Raw genomic sequence first — 20,675 nt, forward strand, 5'->3', positions numbered from 1 at the left:
AAACGACATTATGTTTTACTGTCTAGAAATGAGGAAATATTTCTAGGAAAAAATACAACTGAAAGAGAAATAAAATCGATCCAGAATAACATAAAATAGGATCATCTACTTTCTACATAATGTAAAAATAAAACATTTTTTTGCAAAGATTTTTGTAAAAGCCAATGAATCAAGATTTGTTTCAAATCTCAAAGTTTTTTTTTTTATTTTAACCTTCCTTATCCGTAGGTGTATTCAAGAATATTAGATGCTAAAATATCTAGTTTCCTCATAATAAAAGTTCATTCTTTTCATTAAGTTTCTTCTATAAATGTATATAAAATTGCTTTGTATCAATTCTGTTACTAAATTTACTAGAACCAAGAATAAGCTAATTTTAAAGACTCTTAAAAAAATGATTTTCCTAGACTCTGTTAAACAGGTCTTTCCACATATACTCAATTTACCAGACACAGACTTTCTATGCTCTGTGGTGTATAAGTTCAGAAGACATTTTACCATATCTGTAAAAAGTTCTATATTCAAGCATTTACACGAATATTAAGAACTGACTGCTAGAAAAAAGCTTCAAGAATTAAAAAAAAAAAACATCTATTGTGGGGCATCTGGGGGGTGGCTCAGTTGGTTAAACATCCAACTCTTGGTTCTGGCTCAGGTCATGATTTTATTGGCTGTAAGATTAAGCCCCTTGTGGGCTCTGTGCTCAGTGGGGAGTCTGCTTGAAGATTCTCTTCCTCTGCCCCTTACCCCACTCATGCTCATTCACTAAGATAAATAAATAAATCTTAAAAACCAAATCTATTGTAAATACTCAAAAAGTATTTCAAGTATGTTTATGCCAGACATGCTAAGATACTGTCATTTCTCTATTACCATTTGGTAAAATAGTACAAGACCTGATGAAAACCAATGGCATCAAGACAATTCTCACTTTTCTTGAGGTACTGTTGTAACATTTATAGCTATGGTTACAGATACCAAATTTAAAAATATTATTTTGCTTTAGAAATTAGAACATAAAAAAAAAAAAAAACATAAAGAACTCATAGCTCAACAGAAAAAAAAAAAAATGAGCAAAGGATCCGAATAGCTATTTCTCCAAAGAATATACACAAAAGGCCAACCAATGCATGAGGAGATGCAGGATCGTCATTAACTATGAGGGAAATGCAAATTAAAAACACAGTAAGATACCATGTCACTCTTATTAGAATGGTCATCACCAAAGGGACAGAGATAACACTGATGTGTATATGGATAAAGTGAACCCTTGTGTACTGCTAGTTGGAATGTAAATTGGTATAGTCCCTATGGAAAGGGAGTAGAGTAGTAGAGAAGACTCAAAAAATTAAAAATAGAACTACCACATGATCCAGTAATATCCTCAGAGGAAACGAAAACACTAACATGTTATCTACTCCCCCATGTTCACAGCAGAATTATTTACATTAGCCAAGACATAGAAACAACCTAAGTATCCATCAACAGATAAATGGATAAAGAATTGTGGTATACAGGTGTCTGGGTGGCTCAGCCAGGCGTCTGCCTTTGGCTTGGATCATGATCCTGGAGTCCTGAGGTTGAGCCTTGTGTGGGGCTCCCAGCTCAAATGCGAGCCTGCTTCTCCCTCTCCCTTTGCCTCTCCTTCCTGCTTGTGCTCCTCTCTCTAACAAATACAATCTTAAAAAAAAAAAAAAAAAAAAAAAAAGACTTTGTGGTATATACATACACAATGGAATAGGATTCAGCCATAAAAATGAAGAAATCCTATTATTTGCAACAACATGGATGGACCTTAAAGGTGTAATGCTAAGTGAAATGAAGTCAGAGAAAGACAAATATCCCACTTATGTGGAATCTAAAAAACAAAAACAAAAAAACGAAACTCACAGAAGAAAAGGGATTGGACCTGTGCTTACCAGAAGTGGGGGTTGGGGGGAGGAGGCATTGGAAGAAGGGTGTCAAATGGTACAAACTTCCACTAATAAATAAGAACTGAGGTGTCATGCAGAACATGAGGACCACAGCTCACACTGCACTACGATATATAGGAATCATGTTAGGATAGTTCATCCTACGAGCTCTCATCACAAAAATAAATTGTTTGCCCTTCACTATTTTGTTTCTTCTGTATCTCTAAGAAGAGATCAGAAGATCTCTTATCTTCTATAAGAAGATGGGTGCTTCTTATCTTCTATAAGAAAGATGGGTGCTAGCTGAGCCTATTGTGGTAGTCATTTCACAACAGATGTAAGTCAAACCATTATGCTGTATGCCTTACACCTACACAGTGATGTATGCCAATGATTTCTCAATAAAAATGGCAAAAAATATTCTTTTGCTGTAGAAATTAAAAGCACTGTACCTTTCCTAAAAAGAAGCATATCCTGCATGAAAATACAGGTAAGTATGGATGTGAGGAAATATTTCTGCTCACTTCAGGTAAAATAATCTGATTTCATGAGCCCCATATTTATTATTTTCATTCAAATATATATATATATATTCTGACTGCAGCAGTTCTATGATAGATGTGATGAGGTTCTAAACTAATAGTAAAAACCATGATTCTATTTCAGTGCTGTAAAAACAATCATTCCTTGTATTCCTTGTTCATGTAGTAAAGCTAATATTTTGTCAACTTGCTTATCAAAAATGTCAGTGTTCTGAATTATTTATAAAGAACTTTCAAATTGATTTTTTGGGAAGCTGTAAATAAAGCCCTTTTGCTACAGGTGAAAACATCAGGGAGAGGGACAGGTAGCCTGGAGAAAGATGCTAGAGGTAGAGGAGCATTATTTCAGGAGGGCCTTGTGTGCTATGGGGAAGAACCACCTCAGGGTGCTGAGAGACTCTCAATGATAAGAGATTTACGAGAACAGTTTAGAGAAGTTCTCAGCCTTTTTGCATCAGAGATCCCTGTGATAGTCTAAGGAAAGCTTTGGCCTCTCTCCTCTCATTCAAGCATGTACACACACGTGGGTGAAGGCGTACATGCATGCGTACACACACATGGTGTCAATGTGAGGGGGACCAAACTATAGAGGCAGTAAGATTAATAGTCCAACTGTTGCAGAATCGTAGACCTGAACTTGGTCCTTGTGCCACTCAAGTTCTGGGTCAGGATGGAGAATGAGACGAGCTCAGCTGGCAGCCTAGGTCTAAGGAGCCTGTGGACAGCATCCATGTAGTTACTGAGCAGGCTGTTTTATATCAGGGTATACAGCTTGGAATAAAGTATGTCTAGGTTTGGGAAATGGCAGAATTATCCACATTTTTTGGAGAAATGTCATTATTGACCCTTGAACAATGCAGTGGTTATAATCATTGACCTCCTGTGCATTTGAAAATTCACAAAGAAATTCTGACTCCTCCAAAGGTTAATTAACAGCCTATTGTTCACAGGAAAGCCTACTGGTAACATCAACAATTAACACTTACTATGTTCTATATATTATACACTGTATTCTTCCAATAAAGTTAGCTAAAAAAAGAAAATGCTACAAAGAAAACTTTGTAAAAGTTAGCTAAAAAAAGAAAACTGTAAAAATAAATTTAAAAATTTTTAAATTATAAAGAGAAATACATTCACAGTACAGCATAATACTTATAGAAAAAATCCATTTATAAGTGGACAGGCACAGTTCAAATACAAGAATCTTTTGTTCTTTACTTTTTTGCTATTCCTGAGTTTGGAAAACAGTATCACACTGTCTGAATCGATTTGGCTCTTGAGATTTAGACAGTGAATGATACGGAGTTCAGACAGCAAAGTATTCTTCTAAAAAAATAACTTGAATCTGCTGAAATTCAGAGAAGGGTGTGGACAGTGAGGGACAGCTATCTTCAGAATTAAAGATGTTTGATTTAATGGCTTCTGAACAGAGTAAGAACAGATTCCCTTATGGACTTAGTGATTTATTCTACTTAGTTCTAGTGACAGCTAATAATCCTTAAGATTCTGGATAGGCCAAATGATTCTTTATTTGGACAGGGCCCATTCAGGCCATCTGCCTTATTACCTCAAATGAAATAAAACATTAGTAAGTGAAATATTTGGGGAAAAAAGGCATACTAATAGCAATACATCTTGATAATCCAACCCTTCCGTCACAACTCTCAACATGCTAAATTCCCCTAAACTTAAACAATTTAAATTTAAATAATATGTTTTTAAAAAGGTAAACTGTAGTAGCTAAATTTTCTATATTATGCCCTTTCTAACAAAGATGACTGAAGGTCTACTCAAGAAATAAACAAAAAGTAAAGTTGTTGTAGATTCATATAAAAAATAAATTACCTGGATGACTATCTGGCCACTTGGCAAATCCCCCTACAAGGCGATCTTGAGTTGATAAGATGTAATTTCTATTTTTCTCAAAGTTAGTGTACTGAAAAATTTTCAGAAGCTGAAATGACAGGACAAATATAAATTTACTAACATCAAGCTTTCATATTGACCTTTGGCTCAATTTTCAGATATACATCAATTAAATATGCTTTTCTTTAGCTAAGGCTCTCAAAGCAAGCCTCTCGGGAACCTGAGCACTTAGAATCAGTCAACCACATTATTGTCATTTTTATCATCTGATCACAACTACTCTCCTTTTCTTGATCTACTCACTATTTCCTTCTTTGAAGCCATGCCTAAACAAATCTCTTTGCATCACATTTGGTTAGGTTCAAAACACAACTCTACCAATCTGTTCTACTTAACCAGTCATTTTGAAAAGGAGAATTTATCTACATATATTTTAATTCTTAAGACAGGCTTTTGAGATATTAGTTATAAACCGGTAGTAACTTGAACCACAAATATTTCAAAAAAGAGAAACAAACTGGGTGATGGATATTAAGGAGGACAAGTGATGTCATGAGCACCGGGTGTTATATAAGACTGATGAATCAGTCTTACTCTGAAACCTCTAACTCTGAAAGCAATAATACATTATGTGTTGATTAACTGAATTTAAATACAACTTTAAAAACTAAATATATAAAAAAAATCTTTTAAAAAGTTGTTAGTAAAAAAATAAGTAAATATATCAAAAAGTATATAGCAAAAGATATACAGAATTTTCCTGAATAATTAGAAATTAAATCATTATATACTGATATTTAAATAAATCATAATTTAAAAAGAAATCCTAATGGGAATTTAAAACCATCCAGAAGTGAATAATAAAAAACCATACTACATATCAAAAATTAGACCTTGGGATAGGCACAGCTTTTTAAAATCAAAACAAAAATATGTGGCTGTGAAAAAAAAAATTACATTTAGAATGTTAAAACTATTTTTCTCTTTCTTTTGGTTAAAAATACTAAAGAAGTAAAACTGACAAATTGAAACTAGGAAATACAATGCCTGCCAATAAAAATGAATTGTTAAAAAAAAAAAAAAATGTGAATGAGTGCTTGTACTTCATCCTTGTAATTGTGTGTTTACTGTAGATAAAGTGCTATCTTTATTTCATGTAAAAAAAAAACAAAAACAAAAAAAAAAACAAAAACAAAAAAGAGAAACAAAAATTATTAACCAGATGCTAGAGACAGTTTTACTTGAGAACAGTAAAAAATTGTAGCTCTTTAAAAACCAGGAAAGGTAAAAGGTGAGATAAATATAACTTTAGTGTAAAAAACTATATAGCTTTAAGACTTAGAACATATATTTACTCTGTCTCTCAAGATCCCATTAAATAGACAAAAATAAAGGCTAAATTAAACTATGAAAAGGGGTGTGGAGCAGTAGACAAGAGAGTTTAAAAAATTTCTGTAAGACACAAGGTATGTTAATAAATCAGAAAGAGCCATAGAAGATATAAGTGATTAAAGCAGTGTTATTTCTCAAAAAGAAAAAGCCTGAATGAATTATGATACAAATAAGAAACAAACTTATTCATTTTAATTTAGTCCATACAATAAAAGGAAAGAGACTCTTTAGAATCCATCAGCTAGAAATATTTTCCAGCCAGTGGCCTAGGGGTCATTAACTAAGAAGAAACTATAATCTTAACACTGTACTTGGTTTAGCAATAAACAATATTTATATGATCGTACTAAGTGTTGATTCTTGGGTTTTAAATTTTAGAATCAACCCACAGGGAAAGTATAAAATATGTGCATATTGTTACTAAATAAAATAGAAATGTTACTTAACTTGGTATTATAAAAGTAAAGAAAATATGACAGAATTAGAAAGTGGAAGGGGAAGAGAAAAGGTTCAGGACCAAAAAATACAGAATGAGTAACAATCTACTTGAAAAAAAGGGAGGCTAAATCTTCATTCTTCACAGTTAGGAATCAAAAATAATGTCTAAAGAGAACTCAAGAAATCCATTAAGCTGGGACGCCTGGCTGTTGATCATGCACTCATGCCCTATGTTGGGTGTAGAACTTACTTAAAAATAAATATTTATAAAAACCAAAAAAATCAGTTAAACTTATGGTGATATCCATAAGAATTAAGAATTTTTAAAATGTTTAAAAGTGGTTGCTTTCAGAAAGTTGTCCATCAAAAAGACTCAAGAACCTACTCAAAGGGCTTTGACTGGCTAAAAATGGCATCAAAAAGAATAATGTAACAGATTAAAATGTGTTAACCTCAATGGCCACTAAAATGATTCTGTAAAAAAAACTTGATGAGATTTTTATACAACAGCAACAAACTATCCAAAAAGAAATTAAGAAAACAATTCCATTTATAATGGCATAAAAATAATTAAATATTTAGGAATAAATCTGATCAAGGATAGGAGAGATTTGTAAGCTGAAAACTATAAAATAGAGCTGAAAGAAATTAAAAATCTAAATAAATGGAAAGACATCCCATGCTCCATGTGGGAGAGCATAATTCGCAAATTATATACATTGATAAGGGATTAATATTCAGAACACTTAAAGAACTCCCTACAACCTTACAACAAAAAAACCGATTAAAAAGTGAGTGAAAGTGGGGCATCTGGGTAGCTCAGTGGTTGAGTGTCTGTCTGCCTTTGGCTCAGGTAGTGACCCCGGGGTCCTGGGACCAAGTCCCACATCAGGCTCCCCACAGGGAGCCTGCTGCTTCTCCCTTTGCTTGTGTCTCTGCCTCACTCTGTGTCTCTCATGAATAAAATCTTTAAAAAAAAGTGAGTGAAAGGCCTGAATAGACATTTTTCCAAAGATAGACAAATGGCCAATAAGAATATGAAAAGATGCTCAATATCACTAATCATTAGGGAGATGCAAAGCAAAACCACAATGAGTATAGCTCTTCACACCCACTGGGATGGCTATTATAAAAACCAAAACCAAACAGGAAAATCAAATGTTGCTGAGAGTATAAAGAAACTGGAACCCTCATACACTGCTAGTAGGGATGTAAGATGGTGCACATCTGCACTGTATGGCAGTACCTCAAAAAGTTAAACGTAGAACTACCATATGATCCAGCAATTACACTCCTAGGTAAATATCCAAAAGAAATGAAAGCATAAACCCAGTTATTTGTATACCAATGTTCAGAGTCGCCTTATTCACAACAGCTAAAACATGGAAATAACTAAAGTGTCCATCAACAGATATGTGGATAAATAAAATCTGGTAACAACATATTACTCAGCCATAAAAAGGGATGGAATTCTGCTATGTGTTGTAAAATGGATGGACCTTGAGAGTGTTATGAGAAGCTAATAGGTAAGCCAGATGCAGAAGGACATACCATGTGGTTCCACTTACATGATGCACCAAGAACAGGCAAATTCATAAAAACAGACAGCAGAATAGAGATTACCAGGGACTAGAGGGAGTGGAGAATGGTCATGAGGACAGAGTTCAAACTGAGGAAAATCAAAGTTTTGGGGAAAGACAGTGGTGAGGGTTACACAACATTGTAAATGTAATTAATGCCACCCCAATTATACTCTTAGAAATAGTTAAACTGATATGTAGTACATTATGTATATTTTGTCACCATAAAAAAAAAAAAAAGCTGATGGGGAACTTTATACGGGATAAATCAGGTTTGACAACTCTGGAGCCTTTTGATCAAAAGGAGACAACCAGAGATTATGTGCCTCTTGATGTGATGCAAAAAGAAATATACATAATTTCTGGCCAAAATATTATCAAGGAATTATGGCTGGCTTTGCAGATGTAGTAATGACACTACTGTTTCTTAGAAAGTTCTTTTTGGTTAAGAATTATACTGAAAAATTTCCAGGTAATATAAAAAATGGTATCTGGGATCTGCCCTAAAATAATACAGTGAGGTGGACGGAAGGGAGTTGGAATATGGATAACACTGGCTGGCTTTGGGATGAAAGCTGATGAGTCTAGCTGTGGACATACAGGGGTTTGTTATACTATTCTACTTTAGAATGTTTGAAATTTCCCATAATTAAAAAAAATTAAAGTGGTACACTTGAAGAATGGTACTAGAAGTGAGGAGAGGGAGACATACTGTCTTCATTTTAAATCATTCTGTTTTCAGAATTTAAGAGAAAAAAATTAGGATATTATATAAAAGATGAACAGACTTTTGTCAGATTTCCAAATATCAGAATTAGGTGATACATTTTGAAAGTGAAAAGGCAATTTTAAGATACAGCAAACTTGTAGGAATTTAGTGGCTAGTAACCTCATGAAATTAGGTATGTCAAAAGGTAAGAGATAGGAAAAAATGTGCAAACATCAATCAGTAAATTATATAGAAGGGTTAGGCAAATCAATGAAAAATTAAAAACCATGAATCATTTTCAAAGGAAAAACCCATAGTTTGTCTTATAAGATTAGTAACTTCCCATAAAGCTTTTGCTGGTATCATGTTCAGACAGATCCTTACTCTAGATAAACTATCAGCCATTTTAGTAATAAGATTTTTACAACCTTATACTTTGTATGCTATCCTTTCTTATCTAAGTTCTCAGCCACTTAAGTTTTGTAAGAATGAAAATTTTCAAGTAGCACAACAGATTACTGAATTAACTTTGCCGGAGCATCAGAGAATCTCAGCAGCCTAAATTTAACAGTATTTAATGAACATTACAAAGATCAAACCTTTTGAAGCACAGTTTGTATCAACATAGAGTTTAGGTTTCTCAATTTTACTTTTTCTCTTACCTTTAGAGTTGCTCCTACCCAAAAAGAGTAACAGGTATCTACAGGCTTATTAGGTCTTCCATGATAACCATTTTGTTGCCTCATTATACACCACCTCTTTATCCGGTTCAATTCTTTTTCTGAAAAAACTTCTTCTAGTTTATCCATCAGACACAGTGATGCGATGCCACAGAAAGTCGATCCTCCTGTTAATCAAAACCACACAGTACTTCAAACTTCAAATCAGATGCCTAGGAAAATAGTATAAAATGGCTGGAGAAAAAAAAAAAACCAATGGTTATATAATTTTGGAAATCAGTAATATAAATTGTGAAGATGATTAATTATATGTTTAAAATAATCACAAAGCACTGAAGTCTTCAATATTAATTTGATGAAACAAGATAATTTAAAGCCGTAAAAAATATTTTACTTATGAAAAGAGGACTCTAGAGGCTAAGGAACATGTTCAAAATTACATGGTTTACTGGAGGAGCTGACACTTGAACCAAGGATGACTTCTTCCTGTCCAGGACTCTGTTGCCCAAGTCTGATTCCGTTTCCTTCAAGACCACATGCACAGTGCTCGTCAACTGTGGTTCCATCTGCCCCAGAGCACAGACTAATTTTCACGTAGAACACAGACAAGCTAGAAGTGGATATGTACATATGATATCTACTCAGCTTACAAAATGTAAGGATGGAAAGTCAGAGCAAGGGATGAGGGAGAGTGTACTGGGGGCAGAGAGAAGAGCCTGTCAGGAAGGAGATGAGTATTCATTCACTGCAGGAGACTGAATGACGCCCTCCAAAGATTAAGATGTCCAGGTCCTAATCCCTGGAACACATCAATGTTACCTCCCACAGCAAAAGAGACTTGGTGAATGTGATTACAGGTTCTGAGACAGATTTTTCTGGATTATCTGGGTGGGCCCTAAATGCAACCACAAGTGTCCTCATGAAGGGGACAGAGGGTGATTACAGAAAGAGGAGGTGATGTGACTATGGAAGCAGACTGGAGTGGCTTGGCAACACATCCAGAAGCTGGCAGAGGCAAGGGAACAGATTCTCCCTGGGAGCCTAGAGTAGGCACCAGCCCTGTAAAGTGCAGTACAGACTTCTGTCTTCCAGAATTATAAGAGAATAAACTTGTGTTGTTTTATACCTCTAAGTCCTCGGCAAAATGTTACAGCAGCAACAGGTGACCATGGCATTCAAAGGCGATTCCTTTCCTCAGGAATTGAAAAATCCATTATTTTTCCACAAAGGAAAAGAAACGACACTTTCCACTGGCAATGTTTACTGTCAAGTCCAAACAATATGAAAACATTTACACTTCCAATTTATTGTGACCTCACCTACTGATTAATTTCAGCTACAGAAATGGATTGTTTGTAATATGCTTCATTCTACAACTTCTCTTTTACTGTTGTATGTCCTGGATGCAGTCTCTGGCAAAGGAAAAGTGAACATTCCCTCTAGAAAACTCAAGGTAGTCATCACGTTAAAAAGGCCACTATCAGTAAGAACTATTTAATCTTCAGAATTTTTCCCAGTGACTTGGGAGATCTATGTCAGTCATGAGTGAATTAAAACAGAAAAATAAATTTACAATAACTGTTTAGAATAATTTCCTATTAAGCAACTACCAATCTTATTTCCTCTTCAGTGACCCACTGATTTCAATTTCTCTTTCATGACAACCTGGCCATCACTTCAGGTATTATTACATCATTAAACATAAAGTCTTCAACAGATAACATGTACTTATTAACTACTAAAAAATAGGAGTGCCTGGCTTGCTCATTCGGAAGAGAATGCAACTCCTGATCTCATGTTCGTGAGTTTGAGCCCAATGTTGGGTGTGGAGATTACTTAAATAAATAAAACATTAAAAAAAAAAAATACTACCAAAAGATAAAAAGAGCTATTTAATTGTTACTCTCCAAATTACTTGTTAGGATGCTTTAAAGCAAACTGGCACAATTTAAAGTAAAAATACTCTCCACTCTGCCCAAATCACCAGCTTTGCACAATGATAACTTCTGAAGTAAGTCTGAGCTCTGAGTAGCCAAAAACACCGCACAGTCTAGGCTTTAATCTAAAATTCATTTACCAACATTTACCCTAGAGGGTCTTATTTTACACAAAATTCTTAAAAACTAGTTCTAAAAACCTAGGCTAACAGTATTTAGTTAGAACAGTATTAGATGCAGATACAAACACTGCAAAACAAGACAGGTAACATTTTAATAACTAAGAAATACCATTAAAAAAGGTAGGCACAGGAACTCATATTTTATTTAGCCTCCAGAGGGCTAAACAAGGTTACATCAATGACTCCTATAAGTTTCAAAACATTTCAAGAATATTACATCATTACAGGCATGCCTGGGTGGCTGAATCAGTTAAGCGTCCAACTCGTGATTTTGGGTCATGATCTCAGGGTTGGGAGATGGAACCCCAGGTCAGACTCCACACTCAGCATGGAGTCTGCTTCTCCTCCTTCCCATCCCCCATCTTATGTACCCCTTCTCTCAAATAAATAAAATCTTAAAAAAAAAAAAAAGAATATTACATCATTACATTAAAGTACAATATAAAACTGCTTCTTATAATTATCTGAATTCATCAAGAAAAGGTTCAGTTGTGTTCATTACATCTTGGGTAACAAAGATATCTTTCCTGAAGGCTATTACAACATGTGATATTAAGGTACATGCAAATACGAGAAAGATGGACATTGCTGAGTTTGTCAACTTAAGTGAGATGCTTCAATCACACAGATGATTCATGGAAGGGACCAGAGAGGCAGGCTCTAACAATGGATCTCAGTGCTCCTGGGGGTGGGGTGAAGAAGGTATTCCTGATTCTAGTCCTGGATACAAAGACTTACTGACATTTTAAGTGTGTAACAGGTATTAGGCTTATTGCTCCCATAAGGTTAAAGCTCACTTTTAAACATTCTCTTGTATTTATTTGCATGTATCAAAATATCTGAAGGAGTCTGTGTGCTCTGAAATACGTAATTTAAGATGGCTAACAACCATACAGCTAAAGTAGAAAGCAAAAACTAGGTATATAAATAAAAGTAACTATACCATTTTATATTCAAATACCCCATGGAAAAGGTAAAGTGAGGAAAATTCAAGAAACTGAATGCTTACATGAAATTAGGCCAAAGAGCTGAATATTTCTCTTCTGGATTTTTTTTTTTTTTAAGATTTTATTTATTTATTCATGAGAGACAGAGAGAGAGAGAGGCAGAGACACAGGCAGAGGGAGAAGCAGGCTACATGCAGGGAGCCTGATGTGGAACTGGATCCTGGGACTCCAGGATCACGCCCTGAGCCGAAGGCAGACGCTCAACTGCGGAGCCACCCAGGCATCCTTCTCTTCTGGATTAAGGAGTAGAGATATTTTTGAAGAATCATGCAATAAAATTAATTTATCTTAAGTATTATTGTTATATCCTGAATCCTGAGAGAAAAAAGAGCTTTAATCCTAGGAAAGCAGATAAATCCAATTCTTTCAAACACAGGAATGCTTTACCCTACAATTGTGCCAGGGCTTAAGAGACTCACTAGGACAAAAAGGAATCCTCCCGTTTGATGATCTCAGCATAGAAGGGTATCATGTGTCTGTTTTGTATACAGGACAAATGGGCTCTCAGCTAAACAGTTGTGGGAGAAGAGCCGATGAACTGTAGCAGAAGGACACAACCCACACTCAGCCTCCTGAGCTTCAGGATGTCGAGTGGGGTAGAGGATAAGCAAATACTTACTGGACAACTGCAATGTATGAAGACAAGTGGAGTTAGATACGAATCAGACATACCAGCTCACAACATAGCAAAGAAGCTCAGGCAAACAGGTAAGTGCCATGAAGATGGCATGAGCCAGGTATTACTCCAAAGGGAGGAACTGCTCAAAGCTACAGCACAAGAGACAATGAAGAGTTTTATGGAGAATGGAACCAGCCACAGGAAGATGGGAAAACTCTCAAGGTTTGGAAAAAGAAAAAGAGGAGAAGCAGATGGAAGCGGAAGCATTTCAGGCAAGGGAAGAATGTTAGCCATGTCCAGAGGTGAAAAGGCATGTGAGAACATTTGGGAAACACATGTTCTCTGCAGCCTGGAATGCAGCATGGAAGGGGTCACTCACACACGTGTCTACAAAGCAAGGCTGGAAGTGGACAAGGAGAACTAAAATGAGGGACACAAACATGGGCAGAAAAGCACTGCTGAGCATCGACAGGATTTTAAGCAGGCTATGACATATACCCAATCATATGTGAGCCTAGTATGACAATGGTTATTGTGGTGGTTTGGTACCATGTCAACTTAGCTAAACCAGAAGCGTTTCCCTGGATGGGCTACAGTCCAAGAAATCTGGGTGTGATCTGTAAGGAGGAAGAGGAACAGCAGTCCTTATCCTGGCTGTGGTTCTAGGAGCTAAGAGACAGGGCAGAGGTGCCGGCAGATTCCAACTTGTACTTATTCTCCCACATATGTGGAATGCCAAGTCTGCCTTACTTCTTGCCCTGGTGACCCAAGACCCACAGTCAGATGCCGGAGCAAGAGCCCCCACCAGACTTCTCTACCACAGTCCTGCTCTGGCAGCTGGATGTGTCTGGCTTTCCAGATTCTCCTGCAAGGTTTTACTGTCCACCTGTGCCAGGGCTGCAGGATGACTCCAGTGACTTTTCCTCAATCCACCAACTTCCCCATCAAGCTCTTACTTCTCTGTATTCTTCCACAGTTGTGGACAAGCTTATTCCCACAATAAATCCCTATTCTTTACTATATGTGGTGGTTTTAGGTCTCTGATCAAATGTGAATAATACAAAGATGTCTATTCCCAGAGGGCTGGTGTGAGAATTAAATGAGACTAAATGGTAGCTGGCACAGAGCAGCTGCCTCATCATAAATTCTAGTCCTTTCCACCTGTAGATCAAGGATTATAAGCAGGTGACCTACAGGAGAACACTGGTATAACCGCAAATAAAAAACAAAACAACAAAATAAAACAGAGCATGAGGTCAAACACCCCGAATTCTGGACTTCTGGCTTCTATGGATTGAAAAACCAGTAGACCTGGGAGTAGCTGTTCCACATTCCTCAAGAGCAAATGCAGGCATGGGAAGAAGGAAAGAGGAAAAGAATGGTTTAAAAAATGTGCAGTCTGAGACGCTGAAGTGGTATGGAGGGAGATATGCTGGGCAGGCAGGTGGGAAGGACACAGAGTTCTGGGAGCCATCAGCACAGGGCTGACTAATAAAGGACGGTCCATCAGTTCACCCCAGTGCATGCCTCATGCTGCAGGTATGGGAGATACAACACTGACTGGAACAGGCAAAGATCTCTGTTCTCCTGTGGGGACAGACAGATAATACACAAATGATAGAATACAGAGCAAAACGAGGGCAGAAAGGGTAGATAGGAAACAGACTGTGTGTGTGTGTGGGTGGGGGGGAGGTTTGATGATGCCAAACAGGGTGTGTGTGGGCGGTCTGCAACCTCAAAAATGATCATTAAAAATAATCATTTGAGCCAAGACCTGAGGGATAAGAAACAAAGCCAAGTGTAAGCTAGGGGTGAGGGTGGAGGGTTTTATACACATGAACAGCAAGTACAAGAGCCTGGAGATTCAGAAAGAGAACTACTCGAAGGAAAGAAGAAAGCTGGGTCTGGGTAAGGGGGTGAGGGGAAGACACCAATATGGTGAAGGAGCCAGAAACAACTTGTAAGGAAGTGGGGCAAGAGGAACCTGATGCTTCCAGAAAGCAGGGAAGAAGCTGAAAGTTTCCGGTGCTTCAGTAAACACAAGGTGAGGAGTGAGAGGGCGACAATGGGTTTGAAATCTCGATCGCTCATGACTTTATAATAGAAACTTCCTAAGCTGCTGAAGGCTTATATAGAAAGTTGAAGAACAAGCCACTTGTTTAGAAGGGTGAATAGTATATTTGGACTGCTATTCTGAAAAGATTAACAATAGAAAGAAGAGAGGAGAAGACAAAAGACTTGAAGGGGCAGACAAACTGCAGGGTGACTTCTGAGGAAGAGGTTTTGGTCACCAGCGCAGACAGGAGAGGAGGTGGGGTAGGACGGCCACACCAGTGGCCTACAGAGCAGTCTCCTCAGCCTAACTAACCTTACAGAGAACATGATGCCAGATGTGTGTGCGTACACGGTGTACCCTGAGAGGGGATCCTGGTCAGAGGCCACCTCTCCAGGGGCTCCAGACACACAGCTCTACTTCTCTGCCCCAAAGGTGGAGGGAGCGCTATATCTTAACATACCTAGAACCCATTCACAGGACACCAGCCCTGTGTATTAATGTATGTATTGCGGTACTCTGAGTAGGACGCCCTCCTCTGGAGCTTTAGGTCTCAAACCCATCAAATTTAGAGAGAAAAAGAAGAGAGAGAAAAGCTTTCTTCATGAATCACAGTCCATGACTGATGATCTTGATGGGTATAATCCTTCTCAAGTCATACAGACTTAAAATCACTACCAGTGTGACTCAGCAAGATTTTTTTCCTGATTGGATCTGTCAGAGAGAATCATATTTGAGCAGCCCTCTGTTTTAAGTCCCAGCAAATGCAATCCTTTTTTCTTGGGAACAAGAACATCAGTTCCACAGGTCTCCTGTACTGGTAATGTGTCTCTTCAGCCACAGTGCCCATTAACACCCGCTACAATACTGAGCATGAACTCTCTGAATTCTTAGACACCAGATTTCCTCTATGTGCACCTATGAGTACATATCCCTCCTTACCAAGTGGTGATGATGAATGACAGAACTGCTATTGCAGCTTGCCCCAAGCCCAATCTCACACAAATAGAGGTACACACAAGAATTAAGGTGTCCTAACTACAGTACGGCTTCAGAAGAAAAACCAAGACAGTCTTCTACATAGCCCTTAGGGATATATACTCCATAAATATCTGCATTGAAGGAGGGAGTGAAGATGTGTGAGAGGGAGAAGTGACCAGATAGGACAAGGCCTCAGGGGAATTACAAGGATATGGGGTCAAGGAGTATATGTCAAAAATACCTTTTAAAAAAAAATCTTTTTATACGTGTTTTATAGTTTACAAGTCACTTTCCTCCTCATCTCTTACAATCCTAGCAACAATTTTAAAATTAAAGGAAGATCCAATTACTTCTAGTCTGTCCATGGGGAAATCCTCAGAGGGACAAAGTGAGGGGCCAGGTCCCAAGCAGGTGTCAGGGCTGAGACCTGTTCTTTCTGAGATCTGTTCTTGCACTCTATCATGCTGCCAAAGGGAGGGATAAACAGGCAAGTACAAAGAGATTGCCATGACAGAAGAAACTTAAGGAGTTCACTCAGAGCCTCCTTGATCTACACTCTTTCTTTTTAAAAAAGGAACATGGCTGGAGAGCCTGGCTGGCTCAGTCAGTAGAGCATGCAACTCTTAATCTCAGTGTTGTGAGTTTGAGCCTATACTGGTTGTAGAGATTACTTAAAATTACTTAAAAATAAAATATTAAAACAATAATAAAGGAGCATGGCAGCTTATTAACTCCTACACAGAAATACTCAATTTGAAAAACTTCAGGCTACCGATGTGCTGACAAATTAAGTATAGCAACTCACCAATCTGGTTCTGCCCAAAGTGGGCAAAGAGTAAAAGGAGAAACTGTATTAATGTAGGTACTGAAACATATGCAATGCAGCAAAATGTCTTATGGTAATGATTAAGGATTATTAAGAAAGGTACAAAAAACATTTTCATTTCTTCACAAATTCATTGATTTTATATAGTGCAGCTAGTCTTCCAGTATTACAGCAAAAAAGAGAACCTGCTGTTTTCCAGCACTATCTTAAGAAATCACCCTGGGATATTTTCAAGCGCTGACACTCAAATAGGTAACTAGAAAATATTACAGGAGTGTGAATATCCTGGTCTAATATTTTCTGACCAATGACTGACCTTGACGATGTTCAAAGTGGCAAAAAGTGTTAAAGGGAGATGTAGGAAAGACAACAACCCTGGGTTGAGGCAAACTTCTGGGGTCCTCCGTGTCAAAGACATCATCATGTTATTTAAAAGAACAAAAGAAACTAAACGTTCATTTACTTTAAGATGTCTTACCATGAGATTCAAGTCCAGCTCCCTGTGCCAGCCCATTGTCATAGGACTGAAAAAGAAAAACATTGTTCAGTTTAATAGGGAAATGATAAGAAATAAGTCCTCGTTATGATAATTTTTGGTCTCTTGATCCATTTTTGGTTTCTCATATCTTCTAAAAATCCTTTCCCACAAAAGAGTAGTTTTAGGTATCTTCAAGTACCTGGTCTTGGCTTATTTACCAAGTCAAATGCATACAGTAGGCACATTCTAAGACAGATTGTTCAAAGATGGCACCTATATATTCAATTTCTACCCAATAAAAAGTCCCAATCCTATTATTTTTCTACTTGCAAGAGCATAAAGTTTAAGGAAAATGTAAAGAGTCTGTACTAATAAAATATCATGAACATGAAATAAGTCTATTTTGAGGCTCGTGGGTAGCTGAGGATAACAATGCCTGCCTAAATTTGGATCTCCCTACGTATTCTACAAAATCAAAACAGAAGAACAATACAACTATATAAAACCGAAATCTCAGGGAAGCTGGAAGCGCACAAGCTTTAAATTACCTGTCTATAGAAAAAGGAACATCAAATCCCAGCATGTTACCTCTCACACTCCTGACACCCTTTTGCAGAGAGCAAGGGAAGTCTGTGGAAAATCATCAGGGAGGGAGAGGATGGGAGCCAACAGTAGGCCTGAGACAGATCTAAAATTAGTGCGGGAAGGAGAAGGTCCACCCTAAGGGCGCAATACAGGCAGTCCTTGTTTTGTACAGTCCTGATACGCACAAATTCCAGGTGCCATACCTTAGCTAAACACAATACGGTTCCAATCCAGAAACCATGGTAAGTTAATTGTGAGCAACTGCACAGAGTACAAACTTGCTGCTAGCACCTCAGTTTATAAATCACTACATACAGATGTGCATCATAATCAGTAACCAGTCCTATCATCTTTTTCAAAATCTGTTAGTAACTGGTCACTGCACATATTATTCAGCTCATGCACAGACAGCAAAACATATGGTTGTGTTGTCTCTTCCTTTGTTTTAGTAATAAACCCACACGACATTCTCTGAAAAGGCAGAACCAAAAGAGCAGACAGACCACCAAAACCCAAAGTGCAATCAAGAAACGAGAAGCAGCACCCTAGAAGTCAAAGTGAGATCAAACACAAAGTAAAGAAAACACAGCTGATCCTGGGCTCCTGTGCTGGTGCTGCTGTCGGAGACCTGATATGCTATCAGGAGAACTACGTGAAGGCAGAGTACTGCAAGTGAAGACCTGGCTGTGATGGGAGGGATGAAGATGGTCTACAAAAGGGATGCTGCCAAAACACTGACAGGAAAGGAATTCTTGGAGATGTTTTCACAACAATGAAAACACAAAGGATAAAGTGTTGGGAAGCTGCTACAAATATAAGGAGTCTGATCATCTACCAAGGCAGAAAAGATGCTCGAACCCTGTCCTAAGTTACAAAATGAAAATAAGGCAAGCACTGTTCAAACTACTCTTGTATATATATTTTTTTCCACAAAGAAATTACTTTAATTCACAATTTCTAATGTTTTAATATTACAATGTACTAAGTACTGGCTTTACCACTTCAAAATTCTCTGTACACTTATGACTTCCAGTTTGATGTTATGGCAAAAAGTGGCATAGGTCACAGAGCAGTGGTGATCTCCCCCAGATGATTCACATCACTGGGCCTCTTGGCAGCCGGCATGCTCACTGCCATGGTCGGGCCCCACTGTGCAAAGTGAGCGCTGCCTGAACTGCATGAGCTCTTGGAGAACAGAGCACTTGCCTGCAGGGAAGGGACTTCAGAGTGTGCAGTACTCAGAGGGCATGACTGATGAGTCAAGTTAACAAGGAAGCAGAGACAGGCCCTCTGAAGATCAGGTAATAAAAGATACTCAAAAGGGCAACATTCAGAGACCTGAGAAACAAGAGAACCTCTGTCCTGCCAGAAAATCATCAAACACATAACACTTTCCTCAACGTGAAAAAAAGAAACAAAATCAAACCCTACAAAAGCTCATTAAAGAAATCAGACTTTGTTGACTAAAAAGAGTACACTCTTAAATAGAAATGTTTGTGAGAGAAAAAAATTCACAAAATGACTAAACAAAGAGACACATCTATATAAAGTAACTCTGAAATGAAAACATAGCAAATGCAATGAAAACATCTCAGTATATGAAAATCTGCTCCCGCCTCCTCAAAGTGGCCATAAAGCAGGAAACTGTCATACAGCACCCCAAACTCAACTGCATATCATCAAGTAAGCACCTGGGAGTATGCAAAGGAAACTAAAAGTTAAAAACAGAAAGGACAAACAGTAGGAGGAAATAAACAGAGTTCAATAACTTCAGCAAAGAAATGGAAGAAAATAAGGAATAATAAGACCAAGGAATAACATTCTCAAAAGAAAAAACAGGAAGTGACATGGATGAAAAGGCAGAAAACAGCCAAAAGATGAAAACTGAGATACAACAGTAAAAAGGGTCAGAGAGAACAGTGACTGATCAAGGACAAGCAAGGAAGAATGAAGATACATACACAAAACTGAAGTGCCTAAAGGAAAATAATGAACTGGAACTTGGCATTAGTAAACTATGGGCCGCAGGCTACATGTGCCTGTGGTCTGGTTCAGTATCATCTGGAGTGAAGAACATGATCATGCTCACTCAAAACAAACCAAAAATACACTGAGAAAACATTCTTTACCCACAAGACTGATAAAAAGTAAAGAGAATGATAACACATTCCATTGGCGAGGTGGTGTGGAAACAGGCACTCACCTACACTGGCAGGAATATAAACTGGTTCACCCCTCTGGAAGAGAAAATGGGCAACGTCTAATAAAATTACATATGCATTTCCCTTTTGATCATGCAAGTGCACTACTAAGAACTCTGAAGATCTATCTCCAACAATACATAAATGCGTATGCATATGGTTATTAATTTCAACACTCTGGATTTGGAAAATAAGTGCATAGAATAGTTCAAAAAACTAAGTACATGCACACAATAGAGGACTATGAAACTAGGTACCTTGAGTGTGCTACCTTGTAAGAAGGAAGGAGAAACAAAAATGTGCTTATCTGCTCATCAAGAAGAAATACAGGAAGGACAAACCCAATACTAATGAGACTGGTTCCCTATAGAGTGAATGGGAACAAGGTGGCAAATATGGGAGCCAGGAAAGAGGTGAGACAGAAGGAACAGGAGCTGATGAGTAACACATCTTGGAATACCCCTTTGTGTACAGTTCTGTCTTTCAGAACCAAGTCAATATTTCACATATTAAATACATTTAAAAAAATCAACAAAATTGGGGAAAAACACTAAAATGGAGCCCAAACAAACTTAGCTGTATTTTACACAGATAACATAACCATAGCGAAGGTGAGGAGGAATAAAGGAAGGAACACAAGTTTTTTTTTTTTTTTTTTTTAAGGTTTAATTTTTAAGTAATCTCTA

At 37.5% G+C, this 20,675-nt stretch overlaps 1 protein-coding gene across 4 annotated transcripts in view; it reads right to left on the reverse strand.

Moving 5' to 3' along the window:
- PGGT1B (protein geranylgeranyltransferase type I subunit beta) overlaps nt 1-20,675 on the reverse strand; it is a 53,251-nt gene that overhangs the window by 2,593 nt on the left and 29,983 nt on the right. For all 4 annotated transcript variants that reach the window (XM_025446662.3, XM_025446663.3, XM_025446664.3 and 1 more), the window contains exons 6-8: nt 17,204-17,249; nt 9,103-9,287; nt 4,301-4,409 (exon numbers count right to left, since the gene is read on the reverse strand). In XM_025446662.3, coding sequence (XP_025302447.1) covers nt 4,301-4,409; nt 9,103-9,287; nt 17,204-17,249 — 340 coding nt within the window. The remainder of the gene's footprint in view (nt 1-4,300; nt 4,410-9,102; nt 9,288-17,203; nt 17,250-20,675) is intronic.

Source organism: Canis lupus, chromosome 11, assembly GCF_003254725.2.
Source record: "Canis lupus dingo isolate Sandy chromosome 11, ASM325472v2, whole genome shotgun sequence".
NCBI lineage: Eukaryota > Metazoa > Chordata > Mammalia > Carnivora > Canidae > Canis > Canis lupus.